The following is a 20,330-nucleotide window of genomic DNA, read 5'->3' on the forward strand; positions in this document are numbered from 1 at the left end:
TTGGTATTCCGTAATATAACCGATGATTTCTCTGAAAGATGAGGATTTGTTTTTTCAGGTTCACTCACTGAATGTAAAGATGCTAAGGTTTGACATTTCCAGGTGCTGTGGTGAAATTTGATTTACTCTGTTGTGCTCTGGGTGGTGCCTTTGTTAGAACTTGGAGCTGAAATAGGGGTGCCCATACCCACCATGCTACCTTGCTATCATTGATAGCAAAGCAGAAATCGTGTGTGAATACAATTTGAAATACATATGGCTTATAAATTCACTGCATGAAAAAGCTCTACTTCACCAGCAGTTAAAGGCTGGACAAAAAAGTATAATTACATGACATTTTATACTGTAATACGTGTAAAAAATGTCCTTCTCATTCTCACCATGCAGCCCCACCCAGCTACTAAACGGTTGTACATCTGTGTGAACCTGCAGCACATTGAAAAACTGAGGCTTTGGCATGTGTAGTATTTTATTGTTGTCTGTTCACTTCTTTGTTGGCTCGCTACCTCCCCTGCAATTATCACTCTTCTCTGAATCCTTCAGCAATTCTTCGGAAAAAAATTTAAATCAAAGAACTCGGTTTTATGTAGTGGGATGAATGTGTGTGTGTGTGTGTGTTTCAGTGTGGCTCCAACCCAAGGTTGTTCCTACAACATGTTGTCTTTCGAGATTCATTGCCTTAAGCAGCAATGATGCGCTCTCAGCAGGACATGCCAAGACTGCTGGCTGTAACCCAATATGAGGGGCAAAAAGGGAAGGAAGGAAGGAAAGAGACAGATACTTGAGCCAGATCCCACGATTTTGTTTACTCTGAATAAAAGATTCATTTGAATTGAGAGTGCTGAGTAATTACCGAGTGTCTTGATTCTGTTTAGAAATGTCACATGAAAACCCCCAAATGTTTGCCGCTCACTGTTGCCCAGAAATGATTGAAGTGTACAAATGTTACCACCATGTTTGGCCCAGTACAATCTGCGATAAAAGTTTACTCTTCTAACAACTTCTTTCCCAGTGATCATGATTTTGTTTCAGCTGAATAACCAAACAGTTGACTTAAAAAAAACATTCTAAATATACTTTTCATTTCTGTGTGCTGCCAAAATCTACAACAATCAAGACTTGCAGTTTAAAGACCAAACATTTGGAAGAAGTTAAATCTAAAGGTTTCAGGATTTTACCATCACACAAGTAACATTTTTAGATGGTTGGTGATGTAATGCAATAGAGATTATTTTGGGATTTTAATTCTTGAAAATGTGTTCCAAACTGTCACGTGGGATTAATTAACAATGTTTGTCTCAGCAGAATTATTCAGCCTCTATAGAAGGCATTCAGAGTACAGTGAAAAAGATTACTTTGAAGTTTAACATCAGAGACTTTGACTGCCTGTAGATGATACAGATGGACATTTGACTGGAGGGTTGCTGGTCCTAATTTGGATCAATGTGGAGAAAAGTGGCCACTTAAACACGATGACAAATGCACTTCATGGATTCAGCTATTGATGTTATTTTGGCCAAAGCATATCAATTGCAGCTGCAGCTGTGGACTAGCTATGTGATGCTGCACAGTGTTGTGTGTGTCTGTGTGTGTGTGTGTGTGTGTGTCATATTACTTACTAATTATGTACAGGAAAATTAATCTACTGCAGATTAGACCAAACTGACAGTCTATATGCAATGATGATTCACGCAGGAATTCAAAATAAAAACAATCGCACACAAATCCTAGGTCACACTCTGATGTCAGAAATATAAAAACACACAAGATGAAAAATGACAAATGAAAAAAAATAAAAAAAACATTGGATACAACTATTGTACCACAAATTAAAGACTAAGAAAAATCCGTATCTGGTTTAGCTCTCACTTAGCTTTACGCTGAAGTGAGATACTTGCAGAGGTTAATGGTCTGTGGGATATCAATGTCGCACTATGTGCTGAGATTATGCTGTAAAATGGATTACAATTGCATTGTATTTTATAATATGCAGCATAAACATTCCAACATGCCCATTATCCTGAAACTGCAAAATCCTCTCACTCAGTACTCCAAGCAGGCTAAACATTAACCAAACTGATAATCATCTGCGATACATACTCAAGGTTAAAGCATGGATTTATTTCTTTGTCACATAGAATTATGGGAGTCACAGAGGTAGTCGCACCATAAATGATTTGGTTTAGTATCCGTTTGTCAAGGACTCTATGGTATTATACATTTACAAGTTGATGTAGCTGTCCTTGTTTTAATTGTTTCTGGTGAAGAGCATTTTTTTAAAATTTAAAAATAGTACAAGCTGCATGTAGCTGCTGCTTTGTATAAATAAATCTACTAAAATTAAGGAGATATCCTTTGCTTCAGTGACAGATTGCGAGCTCTACTCTGACAAGCGTGTTGTTTGATATTTGTCTATTTCATTTTTTGCAGCTGCGCACAGAGGAGCAACCACCACCTTCATGGAGAAACCAGAAACACAAAGACTCTTTACGCACGCTCATTTCAGACCTCCATCACCACACACGGACACGCGTGGCGTAACAGCGCACGTGCAGAGTGGAGATGAGCTGAAACACGCCCTCCAGTGGCCTCATCGGGAACCCGCAAGAACAACTCTGCTGCGTGTGAATGTGCAGAGATAAAGGAGGAGGCACTGTAAATCTGGGTGCGTGTGGAGAGAGAGTGTGTGCGCGCTTTGAGGGGGGTTGTTCAACAGTCTGTCTGCTTTTACTGTCATAAATAATTGGTCCACGCAGAGGGGCGGTGGTGTTAGTGGCTCTCCCATCAATCCCCAAAAAACTTTCGGGGATTTCGTTTCTAATTGGCATCCACGTTTGGTGACACTGCAGCTGGTGAACTCCAACAAAGAATCGACAACAGAGGAAAATACGAAAGCAGCAGCTGCTCATTCGGCTTTTACAGACATCCTGTGGCACGCAAAAGGGTTGAAAACCTGTTTCAGAGTGACCAAGAGAGGAAGGAAAGGAGAGAGGGAAAGCAGTGGAGTTCTTCTGACAACCTGTTCTGTGTGGAAGCTGTGAGCGCATCTGTGTATAAGCCTCTGTCCTCCCTCCCCTCACCCTCTCCATCCCTCTCTCTCTCTCTCTCTCTTCACAGACAGAGGCGGTCGTTCTCAGTCTGCGCACATTTTCCACTTGGCCAGCATCACTTGGAGTCCACAGACACAGCGCTGATTGAACGAGCGGAGGGGAGCTCATTTTTCAGAGCGCATGATTGTGTTAGAGGGGTCTTCACTAGACTGTCACCGGCCAGAAGCAAAGAAGGAGAGACAGTAAAGCCATTCCAACCACGCCTTTCAGAGTAGCCTAAATAATCCACACAAGTGCAGACTGGGTGTGCAGGATTCTCCCCCCAACTGGTCTGGGCTGAGTGTTTTTTAGGAGGAAAAGTGATTTTTACTTCCATCTTTGGGAGGAGAGACTGGAATCGAGCTGCGGTGAGACTCCGCTGACCGCCTCTCAGTGCGTAAAATAAAAGTTTAACACACCGAGGAGATTATTTCAGAGGTCTGGGAGCTCGGCAAACTCCACATTATACTCTCCGGGAATTGTAAAAGCTCCAATTGGACGCTCACTGGAGGAGGATATATAACTTTTCAACTCGTTTTGTGGAGAGACACGGAGGCGGGTTGGTCGAACGGAGAGCGGAGGAATCCTCGTTGCTGAGCCGGGAGCAGTGCGCGCTGCGCCGGGTAGCAGACTGACTCAAAGGACGGCACCTCGGAGACAAGGTAAGGGCGCGATAGTGACTCCGTGGCAGCACAGAGACAAAGATTTTAATTTCTGTTAGGGTTCTGTGTGATTTATGCATTTTCTTTTCATGCATGTGCTTTTTTTTTTTCAAGAAACAAATGTGCATATATTTGAGAGCGCATAAAATCAAGCAGCATTTTCAGTTTCACCCGAGGCGCCACAGTTGAAGTTAATCATCCTTGGACTAATTACAGCTAATATGCCCCACCGGTGGCATCTAAATTTTGGGATTACCCTTCCATATCTCTACCCATGCAGCCAATGCAATGATCTCCTACCACACGTCAGCATAATGCAGGACATTAACTCACATACATCATAAAAGCTCATGAAACTTTGATCACTCCGAGATTTGCAATGCAACCTGTCAATGCAGAGCCATTACGCAAACGCGTGCGCCAGGCGTCGGAGGAAACCCTCATACTCGGTCGGAAGAGTCACAGAGGAGGCTCTGTTATCTACCATTTTCCACAGTTCTATGAGCTGTGCTGATAAATCACAGCAACATGTGACCACGAAAGATTTTTTTAAAGGCTGCCATGCATTTTAAAACATGCTACAAATAGAAACACTGGCAAAAAAGTGGATTTTTCATCCACAGGAATCGAACTCTCACCTCCCTTCCAGTGTAGGAGTAATTGTATTGATGTGAAGGTAAAGGCGATCTGTGTCTGTGTGGGTGTTTGGGGACTAAAGTGCATGACCCCCACTTGTTGTAGCGGCTCCTCCATGAATACTGCAGTCTGAGTGTTGCTCCTGTCCTGACTCCACCTGCACCAACCTCTGCGCCTCAGCGAGCAGAGCGCAGCGCAAGTTTAGTCCCGCTAAACAGCGAGAAATCCACAATCCTGTCAATCTCCAATTCTCTGACACACACACAGCACCGCTTTTAAGCTTTCCCATAATCCACGATTCGTGATTGAATTACGCGCCCTTTAAGTTGAATGAAGCGGTGGAGGTTGTGCAGCGGGGGATAAATTGCTCTGTAGTATTATTTCCAGGGTTGAGAGGGGGTTGAAGGAGACATGGTTGAACATGCAGAAAAAACAAAACAATTTAAAATACCCTTTCTTTTTGGTAACAGTCACTCAGCTGCCGCTTCTTTTTCCACACACACTTCCAGGCTGTTCCCATCTGTGCGTCGAAGTTCTCATCTCTTTCTTTCTCTCGCAGGTTATGACGGAACTGAGCTGAACATGGAGCTTTTCTGGATTTTGTTATTTTCTAGTGTTTCTACGCTTGCCTGGGGCCAAGGAGTTTATGGTAAGAGCCTGGTGTTTACTCATGTATTCCTCTTATTACATCAATAGACTACACGGCCCGCTTTATTAGTGCAGGCTGACTGAGCTCACTTGCAGCAGCGATGAGAATTTGTTCAATTATTAGACAATAAGCTTAATTAAGGGGCTTCTCTGTCCGTGTTCAGCGCGACGCTCTAATAGGAGGCGGTTTAATATCTGGCGTTTAAACTACTGCGAGAACAGCTTCAGGGAGATGGACAGCAAATTATCTTGAAAGGGAGATATTACTTCTTAGAAGTCACAGGAGGAAAAGCTGGGAAAACATCCAACAGTAGTGGAGGGGGAAACCCGCCTACTGTAAATCCAATTTAATTCCATTTTTTAGGCAGAAATAAATCTTTATGGTCAGAATTATGCGATGCAAGAAGGAGCCTGAATTAGATCAGTACTTTATTGCACAAAGTGTGATTATAGTTGTTCAAGGTTTATGATTGGAACTGAACAAGGGTCAGAGTTTGGCCAGAATTTAAGCTGCCATTATGGGAGTGCATACCGAATGTACCGCACACACACACTCCTGTACAGAGACACACAGGTTCAGCCAGAGCAGGAGAGTGGCAGAGCTCTCTGAGAAGTGGCTCATTTCTGTCAGGTTAACCAGAACCGTCACTCTGCGCTTTGGAGGATGAGGCTGAGATTTTTCCCCTCTTAAGACTTACAGTTTCACTGTATCACAGAGGCTCAGTTTCCTCAGCTACGGGCGCCTGGCCAGACATTGCGTTGTTCTGTCCCTTTGGGCAAAGCAAACACACAAACTGATCTGTCAGCTTTGATACTTTGATTCTGACATTTGAAGGCATGTGGCAGCCATTGAAAACAAGGTCTGTTTAGTCATAGTAACACAGTGCTGTTGTCATAAGCAATCTTGCAGCCTGCCGTCACACTGAGAAATACTGACAAACTGTCATTTGCTGAAGCGCACAGGCTCATGTAAAAGTCCTCGCTAACTTATCAGGCTTGTACCTCTCTTAATATTTCACACTGCTGCTGACATGTCAGTATTAGTGTAAACTGTAACCAACTTACATGGACACTCCACAGATCTTTTAATAGCCTATATTATTAAGTATTTTGTCAGAACCATCAGCTAAATTAGTATATTGATGCCTTCATTTTTATTTTTATTTTCACATTCTGTTGTATTTCGCAGCCCAAAGCTGCAGACAGTGCAGTGTCTTTGTACAGTGACAGTGCTGGATGAAATCTCAGGAAGTCATTTTTCCCCCTCCTATCTCTTTTTATAGAAAATTTCAAATATGGCCTTGCAATGAAAAATGATCCACCTGAGTTTTAGTTCCATCATGTAGATATCTTGGGTCATTTTTTACCTGCAGGTGTACGCCTTGCCCTATGACTGTTTGGAACACACTGTTAATGTTTGTACCAAAACATCTCCAGCATACATATATTAGATATTTTAGAGCAGAAGAGTTTGTAAATGCCTAGTATTCACTACTTCCAGCCTGTTTTCAGTGCCAGCTGTCATTTTGTTTGAGTTTGATCAGTTGTTCCCTCATGGAGAGACTTTTCTGATGTAGCCGCGCTGTCCTGTACAAGGCTCACATCTCCATTTTACCCTTGTGCATTCTTGTCCTCATTTATTTATTTTTTTCATAATTTCTATATAGAAGAGTTTTGGGTTCTCTTCAGAGTGGTATCCTGATTGTCATGAAACGTTTGTGCATCTGGGGCCTCATGGGCTCTGTCACAAATATGCAGTGGGTCGAAGCAGACGCATAGTCAGTGGAAGCTGCAGTGATAGTTTTAATTATTATTTTTTTAAAATAAATGCTGCTTCTTTTTTCTCAGTGTTATAGGTTATTTGTCTTATGTGTAACGGCAGCCTTTTAGTCACCACTAAGGGAAGAAAAGCCCCAATACTTTGTGGGAATCATACTGGCTAACATTCACAGGCCCAACACTCCCGGGTGGATGGTGTGGTGGTGGTGCTCAGCTGTTTGCGTACCTGCGGAACGACTGTTTCATGTAGGGAAATTATTATCACGCAAAAGCGTCATTCAGAAAGCGCAAATGGCTTCACAATTTGCACAACTGCAGCGAGCAATACGAGTAGGGAAGATTGGGGCGAGTGCCAACGAGATTTTAGATATGCATAAAATGGTTTCTGTCACTTTGGAATTGTTTAGCACTTGCTCTAGCAGACAGATGCGACTCACTGTCCGTCGGGAGCCAAACGGTGAAAGCGTGCCTGATTGATGTCAGCGCTTTGGATGGCTGTGAGGTTCATTTACTGTAGCCTTCTCTGGGGTGTGTTTGGATGTGTGTGTTTTTGTCAGCTCATGCCTGTGAATCTGTGCATGCAGGTGTTTGCGCTCGTGTATGTGAATATGTGAGGCGTGCAAGCCTATAAACCTCTGAGTGTGTGTGTGTGTATGTCGCAGACACACTTTCCTTCCTATTGCAACAGTTTGCTAGCTCAGCAGGGACTTGTGGATCAGTCACTGTTTCTCTTGCAGCAGTGTAGTATTGATTGCACTTCTTTGAATTCTGATAGGCTGTCACAAACCTTGTAACACCTGTCTGTCAAATTGAAATTGGACAGACAAGTGCACCAAGGACATGTGATGCTGTATTTCAAAGGGAAAAGGAAACGCTGCACACCACATGTTTTGTCACAGCAAAGCCTTGTTAAGTCTAATAACATCATCTAGAGTGCAGTGTGTCTTGCTTATTAGACTCCTCTCCTGTCTGCCGCTCCATTTCCTCTTGGGAGGGAAAGTTTTTATATGCATCTCCACACACTGATCACAAACATCCCTGCATACATATACAGTGATTCTCAAGTTTCATTTAATCTGGATATACTGTAATCCAGGGGCATTGCAAGCATGATGTGGCATCCACATGCGCCAAACCTCAACACACTTAAGGATTAGGGGAGGTTGAGAAAATTTCATGGCAGGACGTGACTTCTCCACTGTGGGACTCGACACAGACAGAGTGTACCAGAAAGAGTGTCTCTCCAGCTTTGTGGTGCTGCATCACATCACACTGTGTGAAGCAACAGAGTTCACAGAGACACCAAATTATTGATTGCTTGACAAAGTCACACAAAACCATTAGCTGGTGCTGTAGATGGAATCCACACCGCATTACCCTGCAATACGATGCTTCATTATGTGCTTGTTAACAGGAAATTTAATGAACTTAAATCAATGATTTTGCTTAACAGTGTGTTTTTTTTGGATGCGAGCAAGGCCCTTGCAGCAGCAGCAGAGATGAGGCCTTGCCACTGGCCATAGAACAAAGCGCTACTAGAGATGCAGAAAGTAAAAAAAGTTTAATATGCCTAAATTGCGCACAAATTTAACATCACTTTGAAGATGTTGCCCAAGGAAGAATGAAAGGCTGGGAATAAATTTTTCATTTTTTAAAATTTCTGATGTGTGTGCGTCTTAATCTGGAACTTACTTCAGTCAGTGATAGAAACTTACTAAGTAAATTCTCTCAAGTTTTTAAGTACAAATTTGATGTACTTTGAGAGGGAAATATTGCACTTTTTACTTCACGATTTATCTCAAATTCTAATTACAAGATATGTTGCAGATTCAAACGGATTACACACAGTTTAATTAACAGTTAACATAAGAGAACATAAGACTTACCTAGACATATGTGAAGGGATGAAATTAACCCCCACACAACTTCAAAGTGACACATTAGTGCATCAATAATTATAACCCAAGGAATACAGTTATTCTGCTCAGTACTTTAATGTAATTTTCATAAATACGTTGACCTCTCTTGAATACAGGACCTCTGCTTGTATCGTATATTTCCATACTGTGCTATAGGTGCCACCGACGTAAAACATCTGAGCACTTCTTCCACCACTTGCAGTGGTACATTAGCGTGCCATGGTACATGGATTGAACGCCAGTGACCTAGAAAGAGATCATTCCAGGTTTAACTGGCCCGGCCACTAGCTCCCCTGTGACTTTAACTCTTCCTCTGCCCACATCAGCACTTTTTGTTTGTGTCTCTTTTATGTCTCTTGCCACTGAGTTTATTTTGGATGCTGAATATCGCCCTTTTCTAATAAGCATCCATAATTTATTGGTGGCTCTGAGGCAATGGCGGATGAGGGGGGAGGGGGAGGTGGAGGAGAAGGAGGGGGGACAGTGATAGGAAGAGACTGAAGCAGGAAATTGATCTTAGCGTGCCATCTTGAAGGATGTCTCAATTGCTAAAATGCATCGAGGAGAGATGAACGAGGCTTTCTGGAGGAGCTGCAGAGGTGTATTATCGCTGTTTCTGTTGGGGAAGTCTTTTCACCACCCTATAAAAGGGGTGCAATACACAGATGGAATATACAAACCATGGCGGGAGCAGGACTGACAACTGTATGTATGTAATATATGTCACATGTCACATGCACCTTCTTGTCACTTTATGCCATGTTGTGAATTAAAAATTAGAGTAAATTTATACTGTAGGTTGCCTTGAACACCGCTATGCAACTCCAACAGAGATTATAAAACACAGCAGGGGAGTATAACAAAACAATGGACAGATCATGCAGCTGCGCCACACATCTTAGTTAATTTATGTTGCTTTAACACAATGATTCCAAAGCATGGATATCTTATTTTGTTAAATGTTTGTTGCCTCATCCTTCTTGTCTCCTTGCACCTGCTGTGCTTGCTTCTATAGAAGGAGTCATAAGGAGAGGAGGCAAGGAAAGGAATCAAGGATGTACAAACTTAAAAAAAGAGAGGACTGACACATCTAAAGACTTCTTGCTTAAACTTAATCTTTGCCCCACATCCTTTACCTTCACCTAACTGTGTTCTAATCTTAAACTATGACTTAATCTCAAGATTGGACCTGCTTTTTATCCCTAACATTGAAGTAATCCTCGCCATACAAGTATGTTAACAGTGTTATGTCTCTACCACATGGGTAATAGGCTTGCTTTAGAGATTGTACACATGAATGTTTTCAGTAATGTCAACAACTGCTGAATACTCTGTAATACTGTAAAGTCAGTGCAATTTGAGGTGTGCTGCTAAAACTCTTTTTACATTGTCCAAAAATAATACAAGCAGTTTAACATAATGATTTAAACTGCATTAAACTGAGTGGTTCCTTCCCACATTTCTATTGCGTCAAGTGCTCTCTTTAGCTCTATTTGCTCCCACATCTTTACTACTTTAACTATGTCCATTGTGTGGCAGTGTAGCCCGTGCAGACTTCATATCTAAAGGATCACGCTTCGAGAAAATTCACATATTCTGTACACTACCCAACCTTCTTGTTTGGATGCTTACTCAGCTGATTTCTTTACCACTTTTTTTGCCCTTGATCCTCTCTCCTCCTCTCCTCCTCTCCTCTTTCCTATTTTTCTGTATGGCTGACTCGATATTAAAGCCTGACAACATTTCTATTAACCTTCAGGTCAGCAGCAGAGCCACAGGCCTGTGGTCAAAGTGATATGTTGACTCTAGTTTACACTAACCTCACTACCTGGGGGTAAAGGATAAGAGCACTAAGACAACGTATTGTGAGGTCTGATTTATCACCCTGCCTCCCACAAGTTAGACTCTGAGCCTGGGGTATGTGAGGCAGTAGGTAGAGTCGGGCAGTCTGCCCATGGGGGCAATGTGAGGTAGTAATATATGTGCTTGGAAAGCATAGTCTGGCAAGTCTTGGTGTAATATACTGTATGTGTATACAGTATATGTGTTGACAGCATCTTATGTGACTTCTTTCCTCAAAGAAAGTAAAGATTCTGAGATGAGAAAAGACTTGAGGGGACACAGCAGGATGCACTCAGTTTTCTACTGAGGTGAGCAGTAAAACATATAAAGAAATATTTGGGCATTTTGAGAAATACTGTTATGCTCTTTCTTGCAGAGAGTTGAATGAGAAAATCAATATCCTTCTCATGTGTGTATGCTAAATATACATCTTGAGGCAGCAAACAGATAGTTTAGCAGAAGACTGTAAAGACTGGAAACAGTCACATGTTGTATCATGTTTGTTTGACATCTGAACCCCGAGAAGTTACCGGATGTTTATTGCTTCTGTCCCATTTTTGCTCACTGTGGGCTCAATATTGCCTACAATATAAAGTCCTGCACCTCTACGGAAACAGAAACAACCATGAGAGAACTCTGAAATGCCTTCTGTGCACTAGAACAGAGTTAAACTATCATAAATAACACAGAAGAAAATAAAACGAAAATTGAATTTTTTGGTTTATTGAAACACAATGGAAACAGCATATATACCATATTTATAGGTGCCCACAGGTGTTATCAATACAGAAAGAAATGTAGGCTCTACACGTTTTATTACTTAAGTTTTGATTTTGTTTCAAAACTTGTCTCCTCTCTAATCTGTGTAAACACAGCCTGCAGCTCAGCCTTGTCAGCCCAGTCCCTCATAGCTTGGTTGAAGAGAGCACCACATCAATTATTTGTTTTCACAGGATCTGGTTAGAGCAAACACTTTATTTTTGATAATTTAGTCAAATCAGACACATAGAATGAAGTGGTTTTAATGAAATGTCACAATTTTACACTTAGATCAGGTTAATTTTGCTCATTGAACGGGAAGTCGCACATGATTAGTTAAAGGGCTGTTGGAAAGTAAAAAAACGCAAAAATTCATTCGGTTTTTCCATTTTCTTGATTTCATAAATGGTGTCATTTAGCCAGTTTTTGAGAAGATTTCATGCCCACCTGCTGGCCCGTTTTGGGGTTAATTTGCACAAATACTGACGTGTAAATGAAATGTTCCATTGCTCAGGGTGGTTATGTGCTACACTACTTCTTTACCAGGACAGGTAACTTCCTTTTCTTCTGGTTGCCTGGCAACTGCTTCCAGTCAAGAAAGTGTCTTACATTTAACCCTTTATAAAAACAGTTGCTTTTTACTTGCTACTTTGTGAGGAATAAACAACTGAGATGTAATGCTGTTAATTTCTCAAAAAGTTTTGACAGAGTAAGTCCAGCTGTTTCATGGCTTTATGCTAAGCTAAGCTAACCAGCAGCAGCTTTCATCTCTGGATTAACTGCACAGGTGTTGTGTTGATCTTATCAGCCAGCTCAGTCAGACAAGTGTTCTTCCCAAAATGTTGAAGTATTCCTTTCAGAAGGAAATTTGTAGAGATTGAGGGTTGAGTGACATCTGTGTGTTCTGTCGACTGTTACTATAAAGCTCCTTTTCCAGTTCACTCTGCGAGTCAGCTTCAATCACCATCTTCTGCACTGAGAGTATATGACTACACACAGACTCATAGATGGAACTCTATTGTCTTGAGTCCTTGTAAAGTTTCTGTTTTGTATTGTTAATGAAGAAGAAATTGCAGATAGAAGTTTGATGAGGACCAGTAAAATGTTGTGCATCATTGCTGGTTGTGTCAGTGCTAAAGTGAGCGCAAAATTATTATGATTTTTGCTTATAATTCATCATGTAACCCTTCTCATTATTTGCTCTTTTCTATTTCTTTTTTCCTGTCTTTGTATTTTACTTTCTTTTTTGGATGACGGTGTGCTGCAGATCCACGCACCAAAGCCCACGCACAGTTTCCACATGCACATGCAGACATGCGTGTGCACAAACACCTCTCACAGTATTTACCTTTCGCTGAACTCGGAAGTCATTACCTCACTCTCACCCACTCTCATCTCTGTGTGCTGTGTTGTTAGTCAGCGTCACACACACAGTAATAATACATGGGCCTAAGAACACACACACACACACTCACACACACATACACACACACCCACACGCACACACACCTCTTCGGATGAGAGTGGTCCAGAGCGAAACAGGACGTCGTGGGTGCCCTGTGGGTAGGAAAAACTGTCAGGGGAACTTCACTTTTCTCCTCTGTACTGCTGTCACTCTGTCAGCCGTTATCAAGCACCTCTTACTGGCTGTGCTTCAGGAGGGAATAGAAGTGTGTGTGTGTCTGTGTTTGTGCCTTTGTGTACAATTTTGAGAATGCAGAGCATCTTAGGTTTTTTAACATACTGTAGAAAATGCCAAAATACCAGAGTTACTGGAGTGCAGGTGTCTTTTGTGATGTCTTTTTTAAAAATGTGTGTGTTATGTGCACAGGGTTTGATCTCAGTGACTTGAGAGTGAAGGAATAAGAGCTATAGTCGGTGTGTGTGTGTGTGTGTATGCGAGTGTGTGTGTTTTGTGCGTTTGTATGCATGGACATGAGAGGGAGGGAACATTTGGCATCTAAGTTATTCATGAAGACGACAGGACGGTTGTGAACAGCGGTGAGAACATGGCTTACATCAGAGACCGTCTGCCTCCACTTGCACTTCTCTCACATTGTTACTCTCTTTCTTCTTCACTTCTTTCTCTTTCACCATACTTTCCTTTGTCTTCCACGCTTATTTTTTTCTTCAGCGTCATCCTTTTTAAATGTGTTTTTATTCAGAACTTTGCAAAGCTTAATTTTGAAATTCCAGCATATGTCAGGGTACATTTTTAGCATATTTTCAAATTCTCTGTGTGTAGATTTTCATGAGACTTTCAAATTCAGAGTTTTTGTTTTGTGGGGAAAAAAAAAAGGAACTAGATGCATTTTATGTGTTGCTTTCAGTGTTGCATTGCTTTCTGACAAAGTGTTTTTATCACTGGGGGATTTTACTGGTAAAAGTTGCCACATAGAATTAATCGTGAAGTAGCCTCTAACACTTTTCAGACATTCTAAACTTCTAAAATTACCATGTCTCTGTCTCAGCCATTGAAAAATTGAGAGTCAGCAAATATGCAAATATTCTCTTTTTGTTTTTGTGTTTTAGTTCAGGGCACAAGATTTATAGTACAAGAAGTTCATGATATGTAGCTAATTTCCACACTTGCTTTTAGTTGTATATAGCTGTTGCATCAAGTAGTTGTCACTAAAACATGGTTCACATCTTATAGAATCGTTTGCAAACAGCCTTCTAGTGTCAAAATCTCCATGTACATCATTCTGCACAGTGAAGTTCAAGCAATAGACGTATTTTAAGTAAAGGAGGACTTTTTTTTGGACCTTTTCCATCAAAAAATGCTTAGTGTAGCTAAAATTTGACTAATTGTGATTATAGTTGGTCATTTTAAATTTTCTTTGGCAGTCCCTATTTGTTTGCATTGGCCCACTGTGTCAGATTTTAGGTGCAAATTTCCTCAGGGGGCTTTCAAATATTTGACTCACACCAAGCACATGAAGGGTTTCCACAGAGCGCACAAAGTGCAGTGCATACAGGCAGCCATTCTCGCTGTCTGTCGCACCTTCATCACAGCCATTTATACATCTACCACTTGAAAGAAACCTGCACATAGCTACTGTCTGCCAGGGAAAATCTCATCATACAGATGTGCTTTGACTTAAAAAGTGGCAGGAAACACACGCTCTGCTAAAAACCCCACGTTTTGTGAGGCTGCTCCTCCCGCATATGTTCTGCCTCTCCCTGTGGTGCACGCTGAAAAGCCCCGAACAACAACAAAACAACCACAAATGCCGGAGTTGGTCGTGTCCAACTAAACTTTCTGACAGCAAGAAGGGATCAACAGTGGAAATCTATCTTTTGCTCCTACACACGGCTGGCCTCAATAATTCAGTGATGCGTGCTGCTTGGAGATCTCGCCCTCTTCCTCTTCCTCGCTCGTTCTCACTCTGCGACTCAAACCTGCTCTCCCTCAGTGGCAAACTCCCCTCCTCCTCCTCCTCCTCCCCTCCTCATGGCGGTTTTAGTAAAATTTTCTGACACTTTAAATGTTTGAAATTTTAGCTTGCTGCTCTCACACTTTTCCCGTCTCATTTTTTTTTCTCCCCCGCCCGTGCATCTCAGCTGGCTCAGAGGAGATGGGGGTATAATCTGGTGGATATGTTGAAAAGTCTCCATGTTCTCAGTGTAGCAATTTACCTGCCACCAGCTATGCATCCTGATCCCTGTCCTCCTCCTCCCCCGTTCTGTCTTTCCCCATCGACTAAAGTTTTACCTGTCAAAAAAGATGTTCCTGTCATCTTCCTCTCTTCCTTCCTTCTCTCCTCTCACTGATCCTCTTTTCCTTCCCAGCCGTCCATATTGCTACCCTTAGAATGTCAAATAAAATGTACCTATTCTCTGCTTTCCATCCTCTTTACATCCTAATTCCCTCCTTCATCCAAACCCTTTCGGCACATACGCCCCTTTAACTCTCCTCATCCCTTCTCTGCCTTGCTTCCTTCCTCCTTACCACTCTTCTCTTTCTTTAACTCACCGCCCCAAAGCCCTGTTGTCTTCTCACTATCATCCACCAATTCAGTAGAAAGCATCCACCCGCCTCTCCACTTACTGCATATATAGGACATAGCGCACGCTGTCATTGAAAGCTGCAGACAGGTTTTTGGGAAAGCAAGGCGGAGAGCTGACACTGGGGAGCAGAGAGGCAGCAGCCTGGGCCAGCAGCAACTGCACAAAATGAGGACAGAGGGAAAGGTCCACTGCAGAGGAAAGGTGGTCGCATTTGGTTGGTGGGCGGAAGTTTAAGCACTCTTTAAACCAGGCAAAACAAACAGGAGGTTGTAGTGTACTAATTGCTTTCCACTGCAAATGAAATTAAATGCTCGTTAGAAGACAAGTGCAGTTGTACCTCTGCTGTCCATTTATGCGACTCACAGAAACATAAATTTACTTTATTTTGATGCAGAGATGATCCTGCAAAGTTCCTGTGACCTGTCTCATTCTGCCTGATGCTGTAGTTCAGTGTTTCACAACCTTTTTGACTGGCATGGTCCCACAGTGAGAGCAAGCAAACTTAGAAACTCCTTCATCTATGCCACCTGTCATGTTCCATAGGAACTGATTCTGTTTAAATCCATTAATTCTATAAAAGAGCACAGGTTGTTTGTACTTGGTTCAGTAGCTTTGACCAAGTTTGCATTCCTTCTACTTCTGCACATCCAAACCTAGTTACAGGTGAGTAGAGCTTAAGCTGCACCACTATATTTAAAGATTCCAGAGGAAACTGTGTGAAGTCTGTTAGAATTGACTTAGCTGCACTTAGCACTTGCATCCCACTACAGCTCAAAACACACCCGAATTTCTGACCCAAGTGTTTGCAGCAATGTTGCATTGTGGGTAGTGTCAGTTCCAGGTTTTGACAAAGAATTGGCATGCACAGGATAAAATATTCTACAACTGTTCTGCTGCATCTGTCTCATGTTCAGTGATGTGATTAATGGGGGGAGCATTCATTTAACATGTTACAGCTGATTCAGTAAGTGTAAATAGCATCCTGTTGGCCTGTTGCAGCTGGTAGTTGTTAGTCCTGTTTGTGTTCATTTCTCAACTATAAAAAAAACAACATTGGTACAGTTTTTTTTTTTTTTGTTTGTTAAAATTAGGAATTGCTTCTCCATAATATTTCCTTGTTGCCTTTTAATCAATCAAGCAGACTTTATTTGAACAGCTCTTTTCATACGCATAGACTGTTATACAAAGTGCTGTACAGAACAAAATGAATTTAAAAAAAAAAAAAAACAACAAAACATTAAAACCAATACCCCCCAATTTCCCCATAAACAATATAAAAACAGGAACTGAGGAGCTGAGGAAACACTATCATAATTAAATACAGGGAAGAGACACCAGAGGCAAGTTGAAATTCAGGAAAGCAACATAAGACAGTAAAAGAAAAATGAAAACATGAAACACAGATAAAAAAGACTAAAATGATAAAATTAACATAAATAAAATTCATTAAAATCTATTTAAAAAGATAACAAAAATATCCATCCATCCTTCCTCTTTACACCACTTAATCCTCATTAGGGTCGCGGGGGGCTGGAGTCTAACTGACTTAGGGTGAAGGCAGGGGACACCTGGACAGGTCGATAGGTCTGTCGCAGAGCTGCATATATAGACAAACAATCACACCTGCATTCACACTGACGGGCAATTTAGAATAATCAATTAACCTCAGCATATTTTTGGACTGTGGGAGGAAGCCCACAGGGAGAACATGCAAACATGCAGAAAGATCCCAGGAAGGCCGGGATATGAACTGGTGATCTTCTAGCTGCAAGGCAAAAGTGCTGACCAGCACGCCACTGTGCAGCCCACAACAAAAATATAAATAAATCTAAACTTTAAATGAATCAATGATACCTTCAAGGCCAGACTAACAAGGTGAGTCTTAGGTTTGCATGTAGAACATTTTCTGCTGTCCTTAGGTTGACTTTCTGGAGGCATAGACCGTAATAACAACAGGATGCCTCACTGTGGGTTTTTGTTCGAACTTTGAGTATAATTAAAAGGCCACTACAAGAAGACCTGAGGCTTCTAGCAAATCCGATAAATAATTAGGACCAGGACCATTAAGAGTTTTATAAACCGATACCAGGATCTTAAAATCAATCCCAAAGCAGGCAGATTCCAGTGCAGAAACCTTAAAATTGGTGCTAATTTGTGCTGTTCTCCCGGTTTAAGTCAACACGTGCAGCTGAGTTTTGAAGCAGTTTTTGTTGAAAAATATTCTTCTTGGAGAGAAAGTGTGTCATAGCGGCGGCGATCAATGACTGCCGACTAGCCCCTTGAGTTCGATAAAGCAGGCTGGGATTCACTTGTTGACAGAAGTGACTCAGACATGGAAACATAAAGCAGACATGTTATAGTTCTTCTCAACTGTTAGCAGAGGAAGTCACAGTTTGTCTCAATCAAAATCTTGTGAGATGGGAGTGATCCAGAAGTCTTTAGCTCTACAAATGTACAAAGGAGCCCACACTTGCAAGCTTGTGGAAACTTACTCCATGAGGATAGAAAACTAATGAGATCTGCTATTTCCAGATGCATGTATGAGAATATTATTTTGAACTCAATCACAGTGATGCCTGTGGCTCAGTAAGGACATGTTACCCAGCATAAAAGTAATTTCTCCACACATCCTTCATTTGTAGAGGAGGCAAGATACTATATCAGGTAAATTTCACACTTTCATCCAAAGAAACCAAAGATGTAGTCGGCAGTATTCCCCTTCGTCAGCTGATCTCATGGCCATACAGCTGTAATGCAGACAGAAGCGAGAATTTCTAATCAGATCTGATGTAGCTACATATTTTAAGACATTTGATTGAAAATGAAATGAAAGAGATCTGTGTTATACATAATGGCATTATTGTGAAACTGAACTGACATAACAGGCATCAGTATAAGTTTTTTTTTTCTCAAACTCATCACCTCATTTAGTTATCAACAACAACACCTCTCCACTTCATGCATTAACACGTCTAGGTGAAGCTGTTGGGAATGTAATTGAATTTTGACATTTGATGAAATGGCTTGGATCCGCCTCATGAAAGAGGAAGAAAAAAAGGGACACGTGGCAGAGCAAGAGGCTCATATTAAAAAACAGAGAGAGACACAGCGAGAGTGACATTGAAAAGGGCAGGGCCAGATACAGAGCAGCTAAAAGAAGAAAGGCTTCCCTAGAGACAGAGAGGTAGACCGACAAGGGGCTCGGAAAATGAGAAAGAAACGGAGAGAACGAATCACTGAAAGAGCGAGAGAATGTGGAAATAATGGTGTGACCTAAACATTATTTGCTTTAGCCAGAACCATATTTGAAAATTACAAGAGAATGTCAGTCAAAATCACAGAAACTTACAAGCAGCCTATTTTTCTGGACAGAACAAAAGATACTTGGCATCTTAGAAATATTTCTCAATGAAGCAAATCCCATTTTTGTAACTTTAATGGACTTTATTGATAGTTTTTGTTACAATTTTCTACAAAATCCTAAAAGCCCCCAACTGAAAATGATAAACAATTTATTCATCGATTGCTCCATCACAGTTTCTCACAGACTTACAAGGCGTTTAAAAAAAAAAAGTCAACATTTGTATCCTCATAGCCGGAAAACCATATAGCAAAGCAATTCAAACTGTAAAATTGCCCCTTGTGTTTTGAGTAATATCGCAGGAGTTCTTCTGAAGTGGTGTCCTTGCCATTAATGACATTGGTCTAGCAGGGCCGAAAAGTTCAAATTAACATTGAACACAAGCTCACCACTGCGGGCCCAAAAGATCTGCAGTGTTTTTGCAGAGTTCTCTGAGTCTTAGTGTCTTGGTCAAGAGATATTCACAGGATACAGCAGAAAAATGTGTCAGTGATAGGTGCTGGTTTACTGCTGCTGTGGCTTCTGTCAGACTCTCATCTCTTCATCTTCTGTCTCTGTACAGGGAGCCTTTCTCAATATGTTCTCTGATAGGACAGAATCCACATCTTTTTTTCATTATCGTACACTTCCTCGCATTTTCCCAGCATACACCAGAGAGTACAAGTGCACGGGGGAGCACAGGCGAGGCTAACATGTCCCTCATAAACCATGTTCCACTGTTTATTTTTTCCACCCATTTGTTTTTCCACATCATGATTACTCACAACAGGCTTTCTCCTCGGCTGCATTTTTTCCTTAAAACTTTCATTCTATCTTTGTATTCGAAGTCTTCATCCATCTCAACTTTATTCTTCATTCTTCCTTGTTTTTAATCTTTCTTCCTCGCCCTCTCTATTCTTGCCTGCAGCACCCTGCAATGCAAACACAACCTGTTCTGAGGGGAAGTGAATTATTGAAGGCGCTGCTGCCATTCCCTCTGTGCAGAAGTGGGCCGCAGAGGAAGGATGGAGGGAATGGAGGGAGGGATGAGGCTGGATGAAAGAAACGGAGAGGATGGATTTGTAAGGACGAAGGCGAGAGGGGTTCAGGGTGCAAAGATGCAGTGATGTCTAATTATGTTTACATGGTCGCGACGTGGGGCAGCATTCACAGCAGGAGCAATTGTGTAAATTATGTTTATAGGAAAGTATATTACATATTATGCTACTTTAAATTAGTGAAATATGTTTTGTGTGAAATGTAAAGCCGCTCATTGTAGGGTTGAATAAAAGACAGTTTTTTGTTTTGTTTTCTGGAAACGCTTGAAAAAGCGGAGTTGACACTAGATGTCGTTACACATTCAGCAGCGTCTGTCTTTCTTTCTGACACTGTTGCTGTCTGTGTCTTTTTCTGACTTTGCCCTTTCTCTCTCCATTTCCTTCTGTTGTACACACTCTGTCTTTCCTCTCTTAAACCCATGCCAATACAGTACATTTCTCTCAGACACAATGTTCTTGTTGAAGGCAAAAACGCCTTAAATGTCTAAACAGGGCAACTAGTGTACTTACCAACTCTTGTTTGTTCTTTTAAGTCCATTTGGCATGCCAAAGGGTAATTAAAGCTACTGTGTGCAATATGATGTGTG

General features: G+C 41.5%; 1 protein-coding gene across 2 annotated transcripts in view; it reads left to right on the forward strand.

Moving 5' to 3' along the window:
* The first annotated feature begins 3,127 nt into the window (after nt 1-3,127).
* Nucleotides 3,128-20,330, forward strand: part of LOC111565259 (MAM domain-containing glycosylphosphatidylinositol anchor protein 1) — a 186,678-nt gene continuing 169,475 nt past the window's right edge. For both annotated transcript variants that reach the window (XM_023265327.3, XM_023265462.3), the window contains exons 1-2: nt 3,128-3,751; nt 4,947-5,036. In XM_023265327.3, the coding sequence (XP_023121095.1) occupies nt 4,970-5,036 (67 nt within the window). In that variant the 5' untranslated portion in view covers nt 3,128-3,751; nt 4,947-4,969. The remainder of the gene's footprint in view (nt 3,752-4,946; nt 5,037-20,330) is intronic.

Source organism: Amphiprion ocellaris, chromosome 1, assembly GCF_022539595.1.
Source record: "Amphiprion ocellaris isolate individual 3 ecotype Okinawa chromosome 1, ASM2253959v1, whole genome shotgun sequence".
Taxonomy (NCBI): domain Eukaryota; kingdom Metazoa; phylum Chordata; class Actinopteri; family Pomacentridae; genus Amphiprion; species Amphiprion ocellaris.